This window comes from Lynx canadensis, chromosome B3 (genome assembly GCF_007474595.2).
Source record: "Lynx canadensis isolate LIC74 chromosome B3, mLynCan4.pri.v2, whole genome shotgun sequence".
Taxonomy (NCBI): domain Eukaryota; kingdom Metazoa; phylum Chordata; class Mammalia; order Carnivora; family Felidae; genus Lynx; species Lynx canadensis.
The window spans coordinates 132,961,534-132,972,681 of NC_044308.2; the positions used below are offsets into that span (position 1 = coordinate 132,961,534).

The 11,148-nt window shown below is 45.5% G+C and overlaps 1 protein-coding gene across 1 annotated transcript in view; it reads left to right on the plus strand.

Annotated features, from left to right (window-relative positions):
* The window catches only part of KCNK13 (potassium two pore domain channel subfamily K member 13), a 112,595-nt gene extending 101,740 nt beyond the window's left edge, over window positions 1–10,855 (plus strand). Inside the window, exon 2 of the mRNA XM_030319771.1 lies at window positions 9,305–10,855. Within this exon, the coding sequence (XP_030175631.1) occupies window positions 9,305–10,197 (893 nt within the window). The 3' untranslated portion in view covers window positions 10,198–10,855. The remainder of the gene's footprint in view (window positions 1–9,304) is intronic.
* Window positions 10,856–11,148: the final 293 nt, after the last annotated feature.

Below are 11,148 nucleotides of genomic sequence, written 5' to 3' on the forward strand. Positions count from 1 at the left end.
GAGAGCCCCCAAATATATAAAACAATCACAAACATAAGCAACCTTATTGATAAGAATGTGGTAATTGCAGGGGACTTTAATACTCCACTTACAACAATGGATAGATCATCTAGACACAGGATCAATAAAGAAACAAGGGCCCTGAATGATACATTGGATCAAATGGACTTAACAGATATATTTAGAACTCTGCATCCCAAAGCAACAGAATATACTTTCTTCTCGAGTGCACATGGAACATTCTCCAAGATAGATCACATACTGGGTCACAAAACAGCCCTTCATAAGTATAAAAGAATTGAGATCATACCATGCACACTTTCAGACCACAAGGCTATGAAACTTGAAATCAACCACAGGAAAAAGTCTGGAAAACTTCCAAAAGCATGGGGCTTAAAGAACACCCTACTAAAGAATGAATGGGTCAACCAGGCAATTATAGAAGAAATTTAAAAATATATGGAAACAAATGAAGATGAAAATACAACAATCCAAACAGTGGGATTGGGATGCAGTGAAGGCAGTCCTGAGAGGAAAATACATTGCAATCCGGGCCTATCTCAAGAAACAAGAGAAATCCCAAATACAAAATCTAACAGCACACCGAAAGGAAATAGAAGCAGAACAGCAAAGACACCTCAAACCCAACAGAAGAAGAGAAATAATAAATATCAGAGCAGAAATAATGTAGAATCTGAAAAAAAACTGTACAGCAGATCGATGAAACCAAAAGTTGGTTTTTTGAAAAAATAAAATTGATAAACCTCTAGCCAGGCTTCTCAAAAAAAAAAGGGAGAGGACCCAAATAGATAAAATCATGAATGAAAATGGAATTATTACAACCAGTCCCTCAGAAACACAAGCAGTTATCAGGGAATACTATGAAAAATTATATGCCAACAAACTGGACAACCTGGAAGAAATGGACAAATTCCTAAGCACCCACACACTTCCAAAACTCAAACAGGAAGAAATAGAAAACTTGAACAGACCCATAACCAGAAAAGAAATTGAATCAGTTATCAAAAATCTCCCAACAAATAAGAGTACAGGACCAGATGGCTTCCCAGGGGAATTCTACCAGACATTTAAAACAGAGATAATACCTATCCTCCTCAAGCTGTTCCAAAAAATAGAAAGGGAAGGAAAACTTCCAGACTCATTCTATGAAGCCAGCATTACTTTGATTCCCAAACCAGACAGAGACCCAGCAAAAAAAGAGAACTACAGGCCAATATCCCTGATGAATATGGATGCAAAAATTCTCAATAAGATACTAGCAAATCGATTTCAACAGCATATAAAAAGAATTATTCACCATGATCAGGTGGGATTCATTCCTGGGCTGCAGGGCTGGGACACTCCTTGAAATCCCTTATGCCTAATTATCAATGAAACATGAAGGGAGAAGCTGGAGTGGCCTGGAAATAGTGGGGAGAAGATGCCTTATTGAAAAAAATCACAAGTCCCAGAGAGAGCACATTTCATTATCTGTTGCTATGTATAACTTCCCCAAATTAATGGCTTACACAGCACCCATGGACATTTTTCACGGTTCTGTGGATCTCCTGGGCTCAACTGGTGGTTCTCTGGCTCCATGAGGTACCAGCTGATATGATATATCTCATGCTTGCCTGGGGCTGGAATGCCCAAGATGGGTTTACCCAATATCTGAGGAGACTAGAGTGGCTGGGGAGGGCTGGGCCTTCTCTCCAGCTAAGTGGTCACATTTTTTACACAGTGGCTCAGGGGTCCAGAGAGAGAAAGAGAAAACTGCTAGACTCCTTAGCATCTAAGCCTGGAACTGGCGCAGCATGACTTCCACCCCATATGATTGGCCAGAACAAACCTCAAGGTCATCCAAAATTCAAGGGGAAGGGAAATAAGCTTCACGTCTACAGAGATGGGAGCAGTTTGCTCAAAATCATCTTTGGAGAAAACAGTTTACCACAGGCAATAAGAGTAAGGGAGGGCAATCTGGATGGGGAACCTGGATTCAAGCCAAGCCTCCACCCCTCATGAAGATTACCTGGTTTATTGGTGCCTCAGTTTCCCCACCTATAACACAGAAAGCTTAGACTAGAAGGCTGTGAAGTTCCTCTCAGCTCTAACACTTGTGGTTCCCCAATCCGCATAAAGACTGTGCCTGGTAAGAACCCCAAGTCTTCCATCACTGGAACCCCGTTCCCATCCCCCACACCCCCCTAAGCATTATCCATGGGGTATGTTCTTGCCTCCTCTTTCCATCCCAATTGAAACCAGAAGGTGTTTTTTAAAAAACACCCACAAACCCCTATGTAGTTTCATCTCACACACAAAAAAAGGCTTAAAATTTCCAAGTCAAAAAGATTATGAAAAGTTTATGCAAGTCAAACTTTGCTTTCTCAGTGTATTGAGAAAAATGAATCAAGAGAGATGATGGTTTTGGGCAGATGTTTGCCTCCCTTTCAAGGGAAACATCCAGAATATTGAATGTATTTTTCTGAGTTTAAAAGTAATGAAAGATGTAAAGGATTAGGAAAAATTGAATCACCCAAATTATCACCACCTCAAAATATCCTGATTAAAATTTTTGTCTCTTTCTCTTTATGTTGTTTTTTTCTGTGTATGTTTGTGGCAGGACCTTGTCGGTTCTGGGGTCCATCTCTTTCCCGAGAACTCTGGTAAACCCTGACCAGTCTAAGAGGAAATCGTTCCTCTTGTGGATAATTGGTTTGAGAAGTGGGTTTGTACTGATTAATGATATATAATGGGAATTTCGCCAGGGGGTTTCTGGAAAGGATTCACTGCTATTATAAAGACATACACAAGGCAGGAACACAACATTTTCTGGCTCTGGACATTAGTGTGTGAGGAGTTAATGCCTGAAGCTGTTGGCATGGGGTGGGGGTGGGGAGGAACTAGCTAACATGTTGATGGGGCCAGAACCAGAAAAGTGAAATGGTCTTGGTTCATAGATCATTTGGAAAGACACCCAGTTAATCCCTGGAGCTTCCCATCTCCAAATTTCATGTTCTATGAGATAATATGTCCCCTTCATGTTTAAGCCACTTCTATTTATGATTTGCTATTACTGTCAACCAGAGTCTCTTCACCGTTGTAATATATGTAGGTAGTTAAAAGTAGTTTAGAAAGTTTATTCCCTCATCCAACAAATATTTAATGAGGATGCCCCATGCACTAGGCTTGAGTCATTCATCAGACACACTTTGGCTCTGCATTTTTCCACTTAACATTTTCTCCAGTCATTAAAAACTCTTTGTATATGTCATTTTAATGGCTTCATTTTAATAGCTACTTTATTTAGTCATTTCCCTATTATCTGACATTTAGATTGCTAAGAATATTCATTATTAAAAGCAAAGCCATGGTGAATATCAATGTACATGATGAGTCACATTTCTGATATTTTTTGGGACATACTCCTAAAAAAAAAAAAAAAACAGAAAAAGACGCAAATATTTTTAAGATATCTGAGACATTCCCAGATTGCTTTCTAGACAGTTTATGCCAATTTATATATCCCCATGCAGTGTTTGATATTCTCTGCTGCATGTGAGGGCACTCTCATAATACACATTAAAAAAAATGTTTCTAGAAAGAATTGTGATTCAAATCTACAGGACACATGTACCCAAAAAATCAATGGCATAAAAAAAATGGGAAGGGATGCTGTCAATGAATAAAGGAGGCTTAAAAGATACGATGCTTGGATCTTATTAGCATCCTGATTCATACAGATCTGTAAGAAGATATTTTTGAGAAATTTGAAAATAGCCTGGGTATTATTTGGTTTTAAGGAATTAGTGTTAGTTTTATCAGGTGTGACAATGTCATAGTGGTTATGTTGGGAAAATAAAGTCCTTGTCAGTTACAGATGCTTCATTATTAATGCATGAAATGGCGTGATGAGATTTCCTTGAAAATACTCCCACAGAGAAAGGAGGTAGGGTGGGATAGGAGAACCATGCCTGGCAAAATGTTGACAATTGCTCAAAGTTGGAAATGAGGGTTTATTCTAGAATTCTCCCTACCTTTGTGCATGTTTGAAAAATATCATAATGCAAAGCTTTTCACTTTTTTACCTTGATTAACTTTTTTAAGGAATGGTGGTCAACAGAATATATGTAGAAGGCTGGGAGACTGCAGGCCTGCCCTCCTCTCTTCATGGTCTAAATGAAGGGCTCTGTTGGGGTTGACTGGGACCCGGGAAGTCTCTAGCTGCTTCATTCCTGGCCCCAAGGACACCAGATGCCCAGCAGATGCCCTAGGGGTTATAGTCACAGTAAAGCAGATCTGAAATGGTTCAGGGGAGCTAGACCAAAGTAGATTCCAGGCAAGCTTCCTCGGACTCCAAACCAAATTCATGAGCCCTTGGTCCTCCCGTCAGCTAGCTCATGTGCTCCCAGACTCAGGGGTTGGACCTGAATCAGAAGACCTCAGACGTGAAGCACAGAGAATAAATTATATATTGAAAAGCACCACCTGTGACAATCAGTTTCCTTTGTGTGCCTATGAAATACAAGGAGACCAAAATGCATGGGGTGTAGCACATTTTTAAAACCAACTTAATTACATCACTTGTTGGAAGAGGCACACATAACATTCAGAAACATGTGTTTTAGTAAATGAAAATTGTAGGGTTTCAGTTTCTGATGCAAGCCGATCCCCTGATTTGGGTACCAGATTTGGCAGCCACTGTGGTCTGGGTGTCTACGTAAAGCATGGAACTATAGACGCTTGGTTAATTTCCCTCCCTCAAGGCTACCCCTGATGCACACATCTGACAGCGGCTTGCACTCACTTAGCACAGTCAGGTGGAAAGAGCGCAGGCCTGGGAGACAAAACAGATCTAGGTTCTAATTCCAGCTCTGCACCTTTCGGCAAGTTACTCAGCTTCTCTATTCTTTTTCTCATCTGTCAAATGGGAAGAGTAGACTAATAATCAACTCCCGGCAAGGGTGCAAGGGGCCGGTGATACCTGGCAGAGGGCAGGTCTTTGGTGATTCTCCTATCTTTTCCCTCCACCAGGGAGGACCGTGAGGCTTCTTATTCCCAATCCAAGGCATCCCTAATGGTCAGCCTTATGGGGCTCAAAAAAGGGGAAGGCTTCCTATGAAAAAGCCTGTGTTATTAGCTTCCACACTTCTAAGCTCTGACAGTAGTAGAAGCTGTGGAAACACCTCTTAACTGCGAACCATAGGACGCTGCCTCCTGGTGCTTCCCCCACACAACCTCTTATGCCATTTTCTGTTACTTTTGCTGATTGAAAAGATGGCAGTGATCAAGCCAATACAGCAGGTAATCAAAACTCATGGCTTATCAATTCTTTAATAAAATCGAATGATTAAAAAAAAAAAAAACAAGATAGACTCTAGAGATTTTAAAGCCCTGGAACATGTCTAGACATGTCATTTATTGGAAAAGTCAGTTTACCGAGCTTGCTAGCCTGGCTTCAGTCACGCCCCTGATTATCGTCACTCAGCCCAAGTGAGGTGGCGTTCGAGACCCTAAGGCCGGGATAATAACTCCGTCGTGCCTTATTTTGGCCGTTGACTCGCTGTGCCTTGTTTTGTAGATAGCCGTGGATTTGTCCCAGCCTGGAGGCTAGGCTCCTTGAGGTCGAGGACCTTCTCCAGTTCACCACTGCGTGGCCCAGACAGTTAGTGCAGGCCCTTGCACTTAACAGGTGCTTAATAAATTACTGCTGTAAACTTTGAGAGCTACTCTTAACTTCTCTACTCTCAAAGACTAAAATAATTAAGCCACCTCTGGGGTCAGAAAGGAAGATTTTGGAGAAGCAAACATTTGCCCATTTAAATCTCACGTTCTCTGATTAATAATCAGAGGGAGGCAAGCACTTCCCTCTCCCTTGTTATTCCTGGGCTTTCCCCATTTTCAATACCTTTATCCAGTTCCTGGAATATTGTTGGGTCAATAAAAGGCCCCCAGATAAATGTTTCTCTTTTTTCTGCTTGTTGCTTCAGTTCTGTCTCCAATGAAGAAATCCCGAAGACTCCTCTGGCCTTACAGCTTTGGGGCAGGGGCTCCAGCTTTCATTTTTCATTTCATCTTTCTTTCTTTCTTTCTTTCTTTCTTTCTTTCTTTCTTTCTTTCTTTCTTTCTTTCTTTCTTTCTTTCTTTCTTTCTTTCTTTCTTCTCCTTCTCCTCCTCCTCCTCCTCCTCCTCCTCCTCCTCCTCCTCCTCCTCCTCCTCCTCCTCTTAAGTAGGCTTCACACCAGCACAGAGCTCAATGCAGACCTTGAACTCACGACCCTGAGATTAAGACCTGTGCTGAGATCAAGTCAGACGCTTAACCGACTGAGCCACCCGGGCGCCCCTCAATTTTCACTTCTTAGCACAGAAAGATTTGTAAGCTTTACTGCTTCTGGGAATTCACTGGGCCAGAGGAGGTGCCCCAACACCCTCAGATCACCAGGAACTAATTACTCGACACCTCAGTGACTCCTCAGTGTTCTCTGCACTGGGCAGAGAAGGATATCGCTCTCAGCTCAGTCATTAAACTCAGGAAGTTTTCTCTGTCTCTAAGATAAACATTAAAAAAAATTAAACTCAGTAAGTTTTTTTTCTTAATTTTCCACTATTACAACCACCTCATTTGAGCTTAGGGATAAGAATTAAAGGTAGTAAAGGGGCGCCTTTAGTGGCTCAGTTGGTTAAGTGTCTGACTTCGGCTCAGGTCATGATCTCGAGGTCTGTGAGCCCCGCGTCAGGCTCTGTGCTGACAGCTCAGAGCCCGGAGCCTGCTTCCAATTCTGTGTCTCGCTCGCTCTCTGCCCCTCCCCCACTCACACTCTGTCTCTCTCTCCCTCTCTCTCTCTTTCTCAAAAATAAACAAACATTGGGGCGCCTGGGTGGCGCAGTCGGTTAAGCGTCCGACTTCAGCCAGGTCACGATCTCGCGGTCCGTGAGTTCGAGCCCCGCGTCGGGCTCTGTGCTGACAGCTCAGAGCCTGGAGCCTGTTTCCGATTCTGTGTCTCCCTCTCTCTCTGCCCCTCCCCCGTTCATGCTCTGTCTCTCTCTGTCCCAAAAATAAATAAACGTTGAAAAAAAATTAAAAAAAAATAAACATTAAAAACAAAAGAATTAAAGGTACTAACAAGAGAACACACAGCAAAGGCAAAGTATTTCTTTTTACATAAGGAAGCTATCTAATAAATGAAATCGATACTACCAAGAGTTGCCAGCGGCCTTTCATTTTGAAAACAGGAGTTCCCAGAGAAGAGACGAGGGTCTAATTTTCTCTCTACCGTTAAGGTCCACAACTGTAACTCCCCACGAAAGTATCCCTGGCCCCTTGATCCTTCCTTACCAGATCATCCTGTCCCATCCAGCTCAAAAGCTAGATTTACTGTCTTCTGCTGGTCTCTTGGCTATAGGCTGTTAACACACTACCCTCCTGTAGATGTTTGTATACTGTGGAAGGAAGATCAAATTTAATTGGAAAACTAGATGGTTACACAGTATGTGTGGCTAGGTGTTTGGGAGGGGTGCCCCCTTGGCTCTGCCTGAGGAGAGGAGGAGGTCATCACCCCAGAAGCCCACACATGGCAAGGTCTGATCTGACCCCTTCCCAGAGTGCCCTGGGAGGCAGCCACGGTGAGCTGGGGCAACAAAGAAAAGTGCTGGCTTGGGGACAAGCAGGGTGTCATCGTAAAGAGGATAAGGGATGAGTCCTCAAGATCCCAATGATGGGGCTCAGGTCAGGAACCTGAACCTGCTAATAAAGAAAAAATGGAAACAAGAAGGTTTGGTTCAAATACAAGGCTGCACCCAGGGAGGCATGTTCAGTACTTACTTTTTGAAGGGCATTTGTGTTCCGAGACTTTGATGCCCTTCCCTTCAAACAGATCAGACTTCTCATGGTTACTGAATCATTTGCTTGGAAGGATTCCACGTCCCTCCAAGTGGGCTGACCCTTGGTACCCCTCAGTGAGAAATACTGAATGTATCACTGCTCCTTTCTTGTTCTCCTTGTTCTTAGTGATGTCCGTTGTCCTACAGCTGGTATTCTTAGTAACATGTCTGTGCTTAGGTAGAAAGATCAAGAAGGTGGAAATTGTGAACAGTCAGAGGCAAAGGCAAGAAAGACATTTGCTATTTTATCAAACTATAAAAACCAACACCTCGGTTTCCACTCCCGAAGCATAAGGTGTGTGTTTGAAGGATTTTGTTTAAAAGACGGGAAAAACAGGGGCGCCTGGGTGGCTCAGTTGGTTGAGCTTTTGACTTCGGCTTAGGCCATGATCTCATGATCTCATGGCCCCGTGTCGGACTGTGTGCTGACAGCTCGGAGGCTGGAGCCTGCTTCGGATTCTGTGTCTCCCTCTCTCTCTCTCTCTCTCTCTCTCTCTCTCTGCCCCTCCCCTGCTCATGCTCGCTTGCTCACTCTCTCTCCCCTTTAAAAATAAATAAGCATAAAAAAATAATAAAAATAAAAGATGGGAAAATCTTGAGCAAATTTGTCATTTCTACGTATGCTGGCATTTGCTGTTCCTCTGCCTGGAGCACCACCACACACGCATGCACACACACATGCACACGCACACACACATGCACACGCACACACACATGCACACGCACACACTCCTCCCTGCCTGCCTCACTCCTCTTTAGCTTTCAAGTATCCCTGCTTAGTCTTCTCAGAATCCCAAGCCTGAGCTGGGTTCCCCCTCTTAGCCGCTCCCATAGGACCCTGCACCTCCTTCAGCACAACACCTATACGATGTAGTAATCCCCTCACTAGGCTAGAGCTCCATGAGGGCAGGGACCAGATCTGGCTTTCTTAGAGTTCAATCCCCCGTTCCTGGAATGGCACTGAATAAGTATTTGTAGAATAAATGAATTCTGAGGAGTCTGTGTGAGCCTTTTCTTCGTATGAGCTGTTTGTTGTTTGTCTGAACAGTGTCTGCTGAGTATGGTGGCTCAGGCTGTGCACTGTACAGGACGTCCAGCCCGGTCAGGAGGGGAGGCTGAAATCCAGCTCGCATTCTCATCGCCCGGCCATTTTTCGCTGACTGTATCCACCCGGAGGAAGAGATGCCTTTTTCTGATCTGTACGATGGCACCATACGCGCTTTCAGCCGGGCGGCTCCAGAGAAACACGTAGCGTCTTCAAAAGGAAGGGAGCGTCCTCTCCTCTGTTCCTAGAACGGCTAGGACCGAGTGCTTTTACGAAACTCTTTCTTCGGGTCCTTGGCCGGTCATCTATGCCGAGACCCTGGCCGCACTCCCAGCAAAGGCCTCCCTCACTCTTCTCTCCTCTGATTTTTGTCTCCCGCAGGGTTTGGGATGACCACTCCGGCGACGGTGGGAGGAAAAATCTTTCTGATCTTCTACGGCCTCATTGGGTGCGCGAGCACCATCCTGTTCTTCAACCTCTTCCTGGAGCGCCTCATCACCGTCATTGCCTACATCATGAAGTCGTGCCACCAGCGACGGCTCCGGAGACGAGGGGCCCTGTCCCGGGAGAGCCTGAGGCCCCCGGGCAGGTGCGAGGGGGACAGCTCGGCCGGCTGGAAGCCCTCCGTGTACTACGTGATGCTGATCCTGTGCCTGGCCTCCCTGCTCATCTCCTGCTGCGCATCGGCCATGTACACCTCCGTCGAAGGCTGGAGCTACTTCGACTCGCTCTACTTCTGCTTTGTGGCCTTCAGCACCATTGGCTTCGGGGACCTCGTCAGCAGCCAGAACGCCCAGTATGACAGCCAAGGCCTCTACCGCTTTGCCAACTTCATGTTCATCCTCATGGGCGTCTGCTGCATCTACTCCTTGTTCAATGTCATCTCCATCCTCATCAAACAGTCCGTGAACTGGATCCTGAGGAAAATGGATGGCGGGTGCTGCCGACGATGCCAAAGGAGGTTCCTGAGGTCCCGGAGGAACGTGGTCATGCCGGGCAACATCCAGGACCGGGGCAACCTCTCCATAGACACGGATGGGGTGATGGACAGCGACACGGACGGGCGGCGTCTCTCGGGGGAGATGATCTCCATGAAGGACTTCTTGGCCGCCAACAAGGTCTCGCTGGCCATCCTCCAGAAGCAGCTGTCTGAGACGGCCAACGGCTGCCCGCCCCAGGCCAGCGCGCCGTCCCGGGACAACGAGTTCTCAGGGGGGGTGGGGGCCTTTGCCATAATGAACAACAGGTTGGCGGAGACCAGTGGGGACAGGTAGGAGCGAGGAGCGGCCGCTGGGCGTGGAGGCCAGGAGGGTGGGCGATGGGGGGATTGGCACCGGCTCAGCTCTGTGCCGGGGCGGGTTCCCTCTGGAGTTGTCCTGTCACCCTCTGCAGGCCCAGCCTTAGAAAGCTCTTCTCCTCGGGCAGCCAGCCACCTTCTAGGGCTGCAGACCGAGGCCCGAGGCCCTTCTCCTTGTCTTTATTCTGTGAGGTCTGAATTCAGTCTTGAGAATGAATCCCAGAGGCAGCCTAAGACATTGCACGGTTGTCTTACTCCCCTTCCTCCAGGGCTTTAACTGCCTAAGGGAAGGGGGTTTAAGTGAGTCTCTATTTCCCTGCTGCTCTGGTCTTCGTTTGGAAATAAAAATCCTGAACGGAAATCCTCATTTTTACCCCCTGGAACCCTGAATGGCTGGACCCACTGCCCTTCCCAGCCCCTTCAGAAAAGAGGGGGGGGGGGATGCTTCAGAAGGTGCCTGGGCCCTGGGCTTCCTTCAGAGCAGATATGTCCACGGTGCGACAGATGGGGAAATCACCTGGTCTGCTCTGTGTCTGCTTCTCTGCGTTTTGTTTTTCCTTTCTTTTATTTTTAAGATCCTAATGCTGGGCTAAGGTGTCTGTGGGACCTCGGTGTGGTAAGAAGAAAGCTTCAGGCCTTTAAACTGCAGCCAAGAGTAGTGGAGTAGTGGACAGGCTCTTTTTTTTTTTTTTTTTTTTTTTTTTTTTTTTTTTTTTTTTTTTTTGCAAGGAAAGAATATAGCTTAACGTTCTTCCTTCCAGTGGTCACAGAGACCGTTTCATTTTTTTTTTTTTTTTAACCAGGGCATGGAGCCCATTGCAAAGATAATGGCTGACTATTTATTAGAACTGAAAACTGAATAAATCCTCACTTTATTAACTAAGATTACATGAGTGCTCATTATGGACAGTGGGGCTGGGGGCAGTGC